This window comes from Monodelphis domestica, chromosome 6, assembly GCF_027887165.1.
Source record: "Monodelphis domestica isolate mMonDom1 chromosome 6, mMonDom1.pri, whole genome shotgun sequence".
NCBI lineage: Eukaryota > Metazoa > Chordata > Mammalia > Didelphimorphia > Didelphidae > Monodelphis > Monodelphis domestica.
The window spans coordinates 291302626-291316804 of record NC_077232.1 but is presented as its reverse complement, the minus strand read 5'-3'; the positions used below and the strand labels follow the sequence as shown (position 1 = coordinate 291316804).

At 34.5% G+C, this 14179-nt stretch overlaps 1 protein-coding gene across 1 annotated transcript in view; it reads right to left on the bottom strand.

The window, feature by feature from the left end:
- The window catches only part of LOC100023313 (vitamin D-binding protein-like), a 52227-nt gene extending 43612 nt beyond the window's left edge, over positions 1-8615 (bottom strand). The window contains exons 1-2 of the mRNA XM_056803350.1: positions 8437-8615; positions 7645-7777 (exon numbers count right to left, since the gene is read on the bottom strand). Coding sequence (XP_056659328.1) covers positions 7645-7777; positions 8437-8576 — 273 coding nt within the window. The 5' untranslated portion in view covers positions 8577-8615. The remainder of the gene's footprint in view (positions 1-7644; positions 7778-8436) is intronic.
- Positions 8616-14179: the final 5564 nt, after the last annotated feature.

Here is a 14179-nt window from a genome sequence, read left to right as displayed (position 1 = left end):
ATTAAGGTAATTACTAAGAACTACTTTGTCCAATTATGGCAATAAATATCACAATCTAGGTGAAATGGGTGAATATTTTCAAAAATATAAATTGTCTATATTAACAAAAGAGGAAACAGAATATATAAATAATCCCATTTCAGAAAAAAAGAAATTGAACAAGCCATCAAGGAACTCCCTACAAAAAGAATCCCAGGGGTGAGATGGATTCACAAGTGAATTCAATCAAGCATTTAAAGAACAATTAATCCTAATATTATACAAATTATTTGACCGAATAAGTCAAGAAAGAGTTTTACCAAATTCCTTTTAAGACACAGACATAGTACTGATTCCATCGCCAAGTACACAAAAAAACAGAAAGAAAACTACAGACAAATTTCCTTAATGAATACAGATGCAAAAATCTTAAATAGAATACTAGCAAAAAGACTCCAGGAAGTTATCATGAGGATTTTTCACTATGATTAGGTGGGATTAATCCAGGAATTCAAGGATGGTTTAATATTAGAAAAACATTCACATAATTGACCATATCAATAAATATCAATAATTAAACCAACAGAAATCACATAATTTTCTCAATAGATACAGAAAAATCCTTTGACAAAATACAACACCCATTCCTATTGAAAACACTTGAAAATATAGGAATAGAAGGGCCATTCCTCAAAATAATAAGCAATATATATTTAAAACCACAAGAAAGCATCATCTGCAATGGGGCCAAGTTAGAAGCCTTCCCAATAAGATCAGGAGTGAGGCAAGGATGCCCATTATCATTAATATTGTTATATAAATGCTAGTGATAGCATTTAGAGAAGAAAAAGAAATAGAGGGTATTAAAATAGACAGCGAGGAAACTAAACTATCACTCTTTGCAGATCATATGAAGGTATACTTAGAGAACTCCAGAAAATCAACTAAAACACTAGTGGATATAATTAATAACTTTAGCAAAGTTGCAGGATAAAAGATAAACCCATATAAGTCATCAGCATTTCTATATATTTACAAAAAAAAAAACTCAGCAGCAGGAGTTAGGAGGAGAAATTTCATTAAAAATCACACTATGCAATATAAAATATTTAGGGTTCTATCTGCCAAGACAAACACAGGAATTAAATGAATATAACTACAAAATCCTTTTCATACAATTAAAACTAGTTCTAAGGATTTGGAAAAAAACATTAACTGGTCATTGGTAGGATGAGCTAATATAATAAAAATGATTATCCTACCCAAATTAATCCACTTAATAAGTGCAATACCTATCAAACTACCAAAACACTTTTTTAGAGAATTAGAAAAAATTGTAACAAAGTTCATCTGGAAATTTGACTATCCTTGACTATATCAAGGGGAAATAATACTAAAAAAAAGGATGGGGCCCTAGCAGTACCAGATCTTAATCTGTACTACAAAGTAGTGGGAATCAAAACAATATGGTACTAGTTAAGAGACAGAAGGGTGGATCAATGGAATAGACTAGGGGAAAATGATCTCAGTCAGCTAGTGTTTGATAAACCCAAAGACCCCAGCTTTTGGGTCAAGAACTTCCTATTTAACAAAAACTTCTGGGAAAATTGGAAAACAGTTTGAGAAAAATGAGGTTTAGAATCACATCTTATACTGTATATTGTGATTTTTAGATTTTTCCCCTTCTTGTTTAGTCTAGCACCCAGGGATTTATACACCCACATTACACTGGCATGTGCTAGCAAATGACAAATCAGAAACAACTGACTGCCCCCTGGGCTGTCCTAAGCCAAGTTTCAGCCACCATTGGCAAATGTGAAATGCAGGAAGTGAGGTAGAGAATGGCCTTTGGAATTCTCAGAACTTCCTGTGGAGAGGGCTAGATGCCAGTTCAATCCTGGAGCTCGAGCCCCTTTCCCTTGGCTCTCCAAGTCCTTGAAGTCCTGGCTGGCTCACCATGGGGGGGGGGGCGGGAGGGCGGATGTAAAATGGAGATTTGAACCCTAGACTTCAATCCCCAGAAGTCCTTGGTATTTCCCAGAATTCCCTATAATCTCACCTGAGTCTCCATCTGGGTGAGATCACAATTAGTATTTAAACTAGAAATAATGCCTACCTCGCCCTCTTCTATGCTCTTCTCCTCCTCCCTTTGCAAGACGTAGTAAGTAAGCTTTGAATGGGCTAATCAGCCCCAGGCAAGGGGTTTCTTATTTTTGTATTTTCTTTATTCCTTGAATTCTAATAATCCTTTATGAACCTCTTAAAATATAATATTTTTATTAGTAGAAATATAATTTTTAAATTTTGTAATACCAAGATAAATTCAAAATGGGTAAATGACTTAAATATAAAGAGGGAAATCACAAATAAATTAGGTGAACATAGAATAGCATTCCTGTCAGATCTGTGGGAAATGGAGGAATTTTTTTTTAAACCCTTACCTTCCATCTTGGAGTCAATACTGTGTATTGGCTCCAAGGCAGAAGAGTGGTAAGGGCTAGGCAATGGGGGTCAAGTGACTTGCCCAGGGTCACACAGCTGGGAAGTGTCTGAGGCCAGATTTGAACCTAGAACCTCCTGTCTCTAGGGCTAGCTCTCAATCCACTGAGCTACCCAGCTGCCCCCAGAAATGGAGGAATTTAAGACCAAGTAAGAGATAGAGAACATTGCAAAATGTAAAATGAAAAATTTTGATTATATCAAATTAAAAAGGTTTTGTACAAATAAAACCAATGCAACTAAAATTAGAAGGAAAGTAATAAACTTGGAGAATATGTTTATAACAAAACATTCTGACAAAGATTTAATTTCCTGAAATATATAAGGAACTAAGTCAAATTTACAAAGAATAAAGTCATTCCCCAGTCAACAAATGTTTAAGGGCCATGAATAGGCAGTTTTCACATAATGAAATCAAAATTATCAATAAGTACATGAAAAGGGGTTCTAAATTCCTCCTGATTAGATGAATGGAAATTAAAACAACTCTGAGGTACCACCTTACACCTAGCAGACTGTCCAATATGGTGGCAAAATAAAGTAAAAAATGTTGGAGGGGATGGGGCAAAATTGGGACACTAATACATTGTTGGTGGAGTTGTGAATTGGTCCAATCATTCTGGAGAGGAGTTTGGAACTATGCGCAAAGGGCTTTAAACGAATGCCTACCTTTGACCTAGCCATACCATTTTTAGTTTTGTTAAGGTTAAATTTAACTCTCCCCTGATTATAAAAATGAAATTAATTAACTCTCCCCGATTGTGAAGATTAAATTGTAACTCCTGACTATTTTTAGAAAACACTACTTAAAAGTTGAGTATAGAGATCTGCCCAATTTTAGATCTAATCACCAAAAGTGCAAACATCCCACTTAATCACTGAGTGGGAGGTCTGTGACCCACGTGCATGATAGTGAGTGACTAATCAAAATCAACTGACTGCCTTCTGGGCAGTCCTAGAACAGAATGTCAACTGTGATTGGTAGACGTAAAATTGAGGGAAGACACAGGAAGTAACACACAAAAAAATCTTTAAAATGAAGTGATAACTTCCTGAAAGGAGTTCAATTCATCATGCTTTCAAGTTGAGGCTGGTGAAGAGGGGCAGAAGGATCTGCTGACTGGACCTGAGACCCTATTACTTTAGACTGAGACGTGGTGAGTGAAAAGCTGACTCTTAACTACTGGGTATTCAGAAGACTAACCTCAGGAGAGACATATCCTCTTGAGAAAGATTCCCTGTTTCCCCAGAGCCTCGACTACAAGGGCCGAGCCCCCATCAGTTAAGAATTAACTCTCCCTGCCCAGGGGTCAGGAGTAAATTACTTAGTGTTTAGGCTAGATATCTTACTTTATCCTCTCTCTGATTTATTACTTCACTCTTTCTATGTTTTGCAAATAAATTGTAAATAAAATCTCTTTGGAATTAATTAAATTCCTGGTGACCACACTCTTAAATAATCATGTACAACCTTTTTAAAAATAACCCCTTTTAATCCTTACATTTTGTACCCCAAAGAGACAATAAGGAAAAAGACTTGTACAAAAATACTTATAGATGCATCCTTTGTGGTGGCAAAAAATGGAAAATGAAGTATCCATCAATTGGGGAATGGCTGATTATCTGATGGTGATGGAATATTATTGTGCTAAAAGGAATAAAGGACTGGAGGAATTCCACGTAAACCGGAAAGACCTCCAGGTATTAATGCAGAGTGAAAAGAGAAGAACCAGGAGAATATTATACACAGAGACTGATGCATTATGACTCAATCAAACATAATAGACTTTTCTACTAGCAGCAATGCAATGATCCAGGACAATTCTGAGGGACTCATGAGAAAATATGCTATCCATATCCAGAGAAAGAACTGTGGGAGTAGAAATGTAGAAGAAATACATATGATTGATTTCATAGTTTGATATGGATATGATTAAGGTTTTATTGTTAAAAGATAACTCTATTGCAAATATGAATAATATGGAAATAGGTTTTGAACAATGATGCATTTATAACCCAGTGGAACTGCTTATTGACTCTGGTAGTGGGGAATGAAGAGGTTGTGGAATCCTGAATAATGTAACTGTGGAAAATTTTCTAAAGAAAAAAATGAGAAAAATATGTATAGGAATAGTTTGGTCTTTACTAAAAACAATAAACAGTATGTATTTAAGACCAGAAACAAGTATTATGTGCAATGGGGATAAATTATAATTTCTAAGGTGGTAAATCAATTGTACAAAAAAATCAAGCCATTCCCCAATTGATAAATAGGTAAGGGACATGAATAGGCAGTTTTCAGATAAAGAAATAAAAAAAAAATATCAAGGAGCACATGAAAAAGTATTCTCAATTTCTCATAGAGAAATGCTAATCAAAACAACACTGAGGTACTACCCCACACCTAGTAGATTGGCCAATATGACAGAAAAGGAAAATAATAAATGTTGGAAGGAATGTGGCAAAACTGGGACACTCGAGCATTGCTGGTGGAGTTATGAATTGATGCAACCCTTGTGGAAGGCAACTTGAAACTATGCCCACAAGGCTACCTGCCCTTTCATCTAGCCATACCACTGCTGGGTTTGTACTCCAAGAAGATAATAGGGAAAAATACTTAAACAAAAATATTTCTAGATGAGCTTTGTGGTGGAAAAAATTGGAAAAATGAGGGGATGCTCTTTGATTGAGGAATACCACCAGGAAATCTACAAGGAATTTTCTAGCAGTGTGGCAGCTGCAAAGATGAATTTTAGTAACAGATTTTTACAGTTCTTTAAGAGGTAGACAACCCTGTCTTTTCTTACTTCTCCCAATAAAGAGTAATTTGAAGAAATTGATCTTTCTTGCTTATACTGGTTAGGAAATATAGAAATGGGGCTATTGAATTTCAGGAAAATTCAAACAGGAAAAGTAAGTTCTATGGTACTGAAATGAATATTGAAGTAGAGGAATTCTATGTGAACTGGAAAGGCCTCCAGGAATTGATGCAGAGCGAAAGAAGCAGAACCAGGAGAACATTGTACAGAGAGCCTAATACATAATTGAATGTAATAGTCTTTTCTACTAGCAACAATGCAATGACCCAGGATAATCCAGGGGGACTTATGAGAACAAATACTATCCACATCCAGAGAGAGAACTGTGGGAGCAGAAATGCAGAAGAAAACCATATGATAGATCATGTGGTTCAATGGGGATATGATTAGCTCTACTGCAGGTATGAATAACATGGAAGTAGGTTTTGAACAATGACACATGTATATATACAGTGGAAATGCTTGTTAGTTACAAGAATCATGAACTATAGAGAAATTTTCTAAATAAAAAAAGGAAAAAAATAAGTTCTATGACTTGTGTGGAATACTTGAGAAGATAGAAGGGATGACAAAGTCAGCATGGTTGGTTCTGAAAATGAAATCCTTAAAGTGTGAAATTCTTTGTCAAATAATTTCAAATCAATGAATGCATTTGGGATTGCTTTCCTTACTTTGTTTGGATCATCTTATACTTTTGAGCAGTTGTTTTCATCTTTATATTTTATCAACTCTGACACCAGAAACATACTAACAGATGAACTGAGTGCTTCATGTGTTCCTCTCAAAATTACAAAATATGAGCCAAGGTTATACAAATTATCAGATTGCATACAACATCAAAAATCACATTAATTGCTCAAGAGTATGCCAAATTCAAACTTTTACCCTTCAATAAAACGTTGTTTGTATCATTGAAAGTTCTGTTGTGTTTTTCTTTTAAGACAAAACATGTTCATGTATGAATTGTTTTTTCCCCCCTAAATTAAAACCTCAGTATTCAGGTTAAATTGCTATATTGGCACTTTGTGATAAATGGGTTTTGTGGTATAGTATCTGCATTTGGTCTCTAAAAGGTTTGTCATCACTGCCCTAAGTCATATATTAGTATTACATGTCATTAGGATAATTCATATTTCCATAGTGCTTTAATATTTTTAAAAAACATCAATTTTCCTCACAATACCCTATAAAATAAAAAGCTTTAATGACTAGGTGGGATTTAAATCAGTAATGCAAGTATGGTTCAATATTAGGAAAACTATCATGATAATTGACCATATTAGTAGCAAAACAATAAAATATGATTATCTAAATAGATGCAAAAAAGCTTTTGATTAAATAGAAGGCTTATTCCTATTTAAAACTATAAAAAGCATAGATATAAATTGAACTTTCCTTAAAATGATAAGTAGTATCTATCAAAAGCCATAAGAAATCATTATCTCTATTGCAGATAAGCTAGAAGCCTCCTCAAAAAGATCATGGGTAAAGTTAGGATGCTCATTATCACTACTCTTATTCGACATTGTACTAGAAATGCTAGCCATAGCAATAAGAGGAGAAAAAGCCATTAAAGGGATTAGAATAGGCAATGAAGGAGCAAAACTATCATGTTTTGCAGATAACATAATGGTATACTTGGAGAATCCTAACAAAGCAATTAAAAAGTTAGTTGAGATAATTAGCAACTTTAGTAAAGTTATGGATATAAAATAAACTCACATAAACCATTAGCATTTCTACATTAAAACCAAAGTCCAGCAGCAAGAAATAGAAAGAGAAATGCCATATAAAATATGACCATAGTTAATAGAAAGTATTTGGTTATCTAATTGCAAAGAAACTAGGAACTAAATGAACATAATTACAAAAAACTTTTCACACAAAGTCAAATCTAAAAATTGAAAATTATTTTTAAAAACTGGAAAATTGCTCATGGGTCAATTAAACCAACATAATAAAATGACAATTCTTTCTAAATTAATTTATTTATTCAGTGTCATAACTATCAAATGACCAAAATTATTTTTAGAGCTAGAAAAAATAACAAAATTCATCCAGAAGAACAAACAAAAGGTCAAGTATATCAAGGGAATTAATGAAAAATGTACAGGAAACTGGTCTTACAATACCAGACTTCAAACTATTACAAATCATTAATCATCAAAGCAACCTGGCTAAGAAATAAAATGGTGAATGAATAAATGACCATATTAGTCTGTTTAATAAACACAATGATCAAAGCTTGTTATCTCCTATTAGGCCCTTCATGTTTGCTCATTTCATGCTCTAATGGTTTGGTTCTTAATGGAAGATCTTATAGTAGCATGCAGTCAACAAGACCTACCCTTCTATCATAGCAGTCAGGGGCAGCATTCACATCACAACACTCTTCTGCCAAGGAGACAACTTCATTCACTAAGGCTTTGACCTCTTCAAAGGTGCCACTGGAAAATTTTCTGCTGTATAGAACAAGTGATCTGGGGAACAAAGATGTGGAAATATCAGATTATCCACTATTAAGAAACATTTTTCTTTTACCTATAATTAATAAATCATGTTGAAATAAACCTTCAAAAAATCTTTCACACCTTTATCCCAAACTGCCTGCGTTGTGGCTTAAGTGAGGAACATGATACTACTTCAAATGGCTTCCTGTTTTTAGTCAAATTACATTAGAAAAAAAAACATTTTAGGTCTTCTTTCCCCTTTCTTTGCTCATCCTCTTTTTCCTACTCCACTCTAAACCCAAAGCTTTTTGTTTATAGCAACTTCTTCCTTCACCTCCTGGCATCTATTCTGAATATAATTTCCTTTCCTAAGTATTTGCCTCAGGTCCCAAAGTCTTGAACCAGTAACTGATTTGGGGCCAGAGCCTATTCCCACAAAGATACTTTACCTTTGACCTTCTGTAAACAATGTTCTGCCTCTCCAATCTAAGGTGGGAATTTTAGGTCATATTGGCCAAGGATGGAGATAGCAATTTGGGGAAAACAGTGGTCTTCTATTGTTTCTAGATTACTTCCTGGATGTGACCACTTAATCTATTCAATTGGCCTAGGATTCTATCCCTGACTGGACCAACCAACTCTTGTTAGAGCAGGTATAGCGTGCAAATAGTATAACCTGATATACGTACAATGATTGGAAGTTGTCTTTTCCCAAACTGGTGAAATCCTTACAGACTTTAGATTTTTCATAATCACGTCCTACAAAAACAGAAACAAGAGAATCTGTACATATCCCCATCTTGATGATTGTGGTACAACATATAGACATATAAAATGGCACTTTGTAGTAGCAATTTTCTGGATTTCTGCCAAGGAAACAACTTCATTCACTAAGGCTTTGACCTCTTCAAAGGTGCCACTGGAATGGAATTCAGATTTCTGATTAGGAAAAATAGGATTTTTTTCTCTCTGAGAAAGAATTCAGTTGATTGGGGTAAGATGAGAAAGTCATAGAGGTCAGTATGACAATCAGTGCAGTTTCTCTAGGAAAGAAGCTATCCCATTCCCTAGAGAGTCTGGTCCCACTGGGCGTTTGGACCACAGAGCCCAGATGAAGGACTTTGACATGAAGTATAGAAACATGCATAAGTGATATAGAAGAAGGCTTTCCCCCATTCACTGTCAGTACCCTACAACAAAGCCCTATTCACCTGTGCTAGGTATTATTCTACTTTTCAGATCTTGACTAAATTTCCTCAAGGTTCATAAAATACTGCCTGGATTGTAAAGTGTAAAGGCAAAGGGAGGTTCTTTTTGGAAAATGCATGAGGATAAGATTCTAACATGAGAAAGGGACTAAATGAACTAGAAGAATGGCAAATTGTGTTGTATAAAAACACTACTTTATCTTGCATCCTGAGAAAGCAAAAGTCAAGGGGTCACAAAAAATTTCAAACCCCCTTAAAGTACCAAGAGGCAAAATAAGACATAGAATTGGACTTAGTCAAGTTCTATAGGAGGTAAAACATTGTACATCAATATTCAGAATTTATAGGAAGATAATATAGAGGAAGAAGCAGACTTATTTCAAATTCCCTTAAAAAAGAATAAGGAATAGCAGATACTTATGACAGGTGTTGAGCATTTTTTTTACAAATATTACTTCATCTGATACTATAATAATTCTTAGAGGTTGGTGCTAACATATCTCCATTTTAAAGTTGAAGAAACTGAGGAAGACAGAGGTTAAATGACTTACCCAATCTCACAGATATTAAGTATCTAAGACTGGAGTTGAACTCAGGGCAGGTCCAGCATTCTTTATACTAGCCACCTACCTGCTGAGGAGGGAACTAAGTTTGACATCAGTGTAAGAAACAATTCTCTAAAAATTAAAGTTGTCCAAAAATAGAACAGCTCTCTTGAAATAGTGAAATGGTTTATATTTGTTTATTTATTAGTTTTAACACTGGGGATGTTCCAGTAGAGGTGAAATATATGGGATCTTAGGAAAGGATTACTACATTGAAAAGGAGTTTGGACCTAAGGATTTCTAATAACATTTCCTTCCTTCCTTCCTTCCTTCCTTCCTTCCTTCCTTCCTTCCTTCCTTCCTTCCTTCCTTCCTTCCTTCCTTCCTTCCTTCCTTCCTTCCTTCCTTCCTTCCTTCCTTCCTTCCTTCCTTCCTTCCTTCCTTCCTTCCTTCCTTCCTTCCTTCCTAGAAAACCTCTTAAAATAAAAAAAAAATTTTTCATGATCACATTCATGAATAATAGAGATGGCTTGGAGTAGATCATCTCATCTCTGATAGATATTGATTGTATGGTCATGGCCAAATACTTAACTATTCGTATTTAAAGCTAGGCAACTCTATAAGATGCTAAATTTCATAGAGGTGCTGTCCTTTTTTAATAAAGAACTCTCAAAGTTCCTCACAGTAATGAAATCATAGGTCTATCCCTATCCTTCATGAGGAAAACAAAATTCACCAATGTAGGACAGATAGATCCCATTAGCCACAATATTACTAATGTTTGAAAGCAAAGAATCATAGAGAAGGTATAAATTATTGATATTTATTACATATGTGCTCTCAACACATAGTGCATTCAAAATTTGAGAAGAAATTACATTCTATCAGAGGGATCCAGCATAGACACATACAAATATATACATATTTATATATTATATAATATGCATTTATATTATATATAACATATATGCACACATAAATATATACACATGTATTCTTTTTAAAATACCTCTTAAAATAAAAATAAAATTATTTAAAATAACATTCATGGAAAGTAATGAATGCTGGAGGGGATGTGGCCAAGTAGGGGCATTAAGTCATTGCTGGTGGAGTTGTGAATTGATCCAACCATTCTGGAGGGCAATCTGGAACTATGCTCAAAGGGTGCTAAAAGACTGTCTGCCCTTTGACCCAGCCATAGCACTGCTGGGTTTGTACCCCAAAGAGATCATAAGGAAAAAGACTTGTACAAGAATATTCATAGCTGCGCTCTTTGTGGTGGCAAAAGATTGGAAAATGAGGGGATGCCCTTCAATTGGGGAATGGCTGAACAAATTGTGGTATATGTTGGTGATGGAATACTATTGTGCTCAAAGGAATAATAAAGTGGAGGAATTCCATGGGAACTGGAACAAGCTCCAGGAACTGATGTAGAGTTAAAGGAGCAGAACGAGGAGAACATTGTACACAGAGACTGATACACTGTGGTACAATAGAATGTAATAGACTTCTCCATCAGTGGCAATGCAATAATCAAGGACAGTTCTGAAGTACTTATGAGAAAGAACACTATCCACATTCAGTGGAAGATCTGTGGGAGTAGAAACACAGAAGAAAAATAACTGCTTGAATACATGGGTCAAGGGGATATGGTTGGGGATGTAGACTCTAAATGATCACCCTAGTGCAAACACCAACAACATGGAAATAGGTTCTGATCAAGGTCAAATGTAATACCCAGTGGAATTGTGTGTAGGCTACAAGAAGGGGTGGGGGAGGAGAGGCAGAGAATATGATTCTTGTAACCAAGGAATAACGTTCTAAATTTACTAATTAAATAAAATAAAAAATAACATAAATAAGAGATGTGGCATGTAGTAGATAGTTTCATCTCTGATAGATACTGGTTGTATGGCTTTGTTTTGGAATCAAGCAATTCATTCTCTGTCTAGCTACTAATACATTTGCTTTATTGGTTTAAATATAATCTTTTTTCTTCCTAAAGGACACAGTGATTCACTGCTAGTAGGAAGATGGAGTATTGTGAAGAAGCAAATTAGTTTAAGTGTCAAGTTCTAAAGTGACTGAGTGCAATTAGCCTTTTGTATCTATATATTGATTTGTACATATTTGTGTGTGTATGTGTGTGAGAGAGAGAGAGACACACACACACACATACACACACACACATACACACACACACACACAGACTAGGAAAGGAAGATAAGGATTAAAACTGGAAACCATTGTTGCCATAACTTTTCTCTCAGGTTTGGCCAAAGACCCCATTTAAGAAAGAAGTATCTTTGATTTAGTTTGCTGGATGAAAGAAATAATACAGGTTTTAAGGTCAAGGACAAATGCATTAAGTATTTTTCTCTTTTTAACAAAAGGAAATAAACATTCATGTTAATTGCAGTGTTTAATGATTAATACTTTGACACCATTTGAATTCTCTCTGATTCATATTATTTTTTAAAGTACATTTTAAAGGAATTGCTAGTGAACTTTAAAAAAATCCCCCTTTCTGATCATTGGTTACGAAGTGGGCATTATGGACTTTGACACAATCAGGGCAAATATCACATGAACCTAGAGACTGTCCTCTAAATTTGTCCTGATTGACACACCAGCATTTGTCTATCTTATTCATTAAACTACACTTTGTAACATGTCCTACTTTGCTTTAGTCTTGTGAAAGATTAAATCATATTTAGTTTTTTGTATTGCTTTATGATCATCCTTTTAAAAAAACTCTTATTATCTGTCTTAGTAATACTCTAAGAGAGAGGTAATGAAACACTAAGAATTTGTGCTATCTAGGAAGTTCTCACAAATTATAAACATTGGGAAAGAAAAAGTTTCAAATTTATAAATTTGAAATGGAACACGTGTCAGTAGTTTGGAATGCTATGAAATTCTTTATGAGATATGGCTGTGTTATGGATTGTTACTAAAACATGTATTTTTAAGATAAGAATGATTTCATGCAACCTGCCTGTATCATAGATTTTACTCAATCATAAGTAGTTATTTTAGTTTACTGATTTGTACTGTGCAATAAAATTAATAACTGATGTGAATTGGATAAGCAGTGTGCTAAGATATAGTGTTTAAATGATGCAATCTTTTAGAAGTATAATCTGGATTCCTTTGGGTTATTAATTAGCAAAAAATTAATAATACATGGTATTATTATAATTATATTATAATAATATAATATTATAATAGTACATAGTATTTAAATAATTATGGTAAAATGAAGTAGGTAAAAGTGTTGAATTAGAATAGAAAAGAAAAAGGAATTTTAATGGAATCCTATTTGAAAGTTAAATGCAAGAAATTAAAAGTTGTGGCACAGTTTGAAGGAAGAGAGCAAAGGTTCCTCCTTAATGTAGCAGGTAACAGGAATAAGCCATCATAGATAATAGAATTTGATTTGAGGTAGTTCTACTACTAGCAAGAGTCATTAACCATTTTTCCTGGCTTAAAGAAAAGGTGGTGTGTTATATTTTTAATTTGAATATCTAGACATTGGATTGTATTTGCTGTAAAAGCACAAGAATCTCTTATGTCTGTAATTGTTTTTAATTGGAACTATCTCCTTTCCTTAATACAAGAAGGAGAACTTTTAGGAAGGGGAAGAGGGCCCCAGGCCCTGAACACTCAGAAAAGCAAATGAACTGTACTAGTTTGAGATAAAATATTTTCAGTTAATATCTATTGTAGAGTAATGGGAGTCTGTGAGAAAAAAAAATAGTGAGAATGAAGAATATAATGAATTGCCATTTACTATATGAAAAAGTTAAAATGTAGGCATTTCATTTATGAACTGGTAAGTCTATAAGAAGTCATTAAAGTGAGTAGGCAAGACAAAAAAAGCTTGTTTGGGGTTATGGATATGGGTTAATTGGATTACTGAGGATAAGCTGCAAATGGTGAGCTGTGCTATTTGAGGAAAACATTCTTAGGATCAATCTATAACTGTCAAGAGAAGGAAATAAGAGGCACTTAAAGGAATATGACTTGTTACAGGTGAATGCCCTTATGAGAGGTCAGAAAGACAGTCTTTAGGGGTGGGATCTTTCTAAGTCACCTGAGTCTGATGATGGAGAATTTCTTGCATGAACTATTGCTTGAGGCTCCAACCTCAAGTATGTCCTCCTAAACAGTGAGGGCAGATATGATCTTTTCCTGCTGTTTCCTTTTATGCCAAAGTCCCACAATCAGCACATGATGCAAACTGTAAAATGAAAGTTTCTATTTTCCAAACAGCCAAATGGGTCAATAGTTGAAGATTATGATTTATCAAAGTGATAGTTTTAGCTAAATAGGGTTTTATTAATTGTAGTCTTATAGAAAATTGACTATGACTGACATTTGGCTCTTGAACTTAGAAACATGGCCCAGAGCTTTCTGTATTTACCCCAGAATCTGGGGTAGAGAAAGCTCTCTGTACAGTGTTGTTACTTATGTGTATAGAGAAGCTGAAGTAATGTGTGCTTTGCCAAGGTTTTAGCAAGAACACCTCTAGAATTTCTACAGACAACTTGGAACAAAGCAAATTTCTAAGAAAACCTGCCCCTGACTTAGAAGATAATCTCTGAGAAGGGGTTTGTTGGCTGTGGGGATAGGTTTCCCAAGCATGAGGGAGATTAATGTTATCAATTGCTACTGTA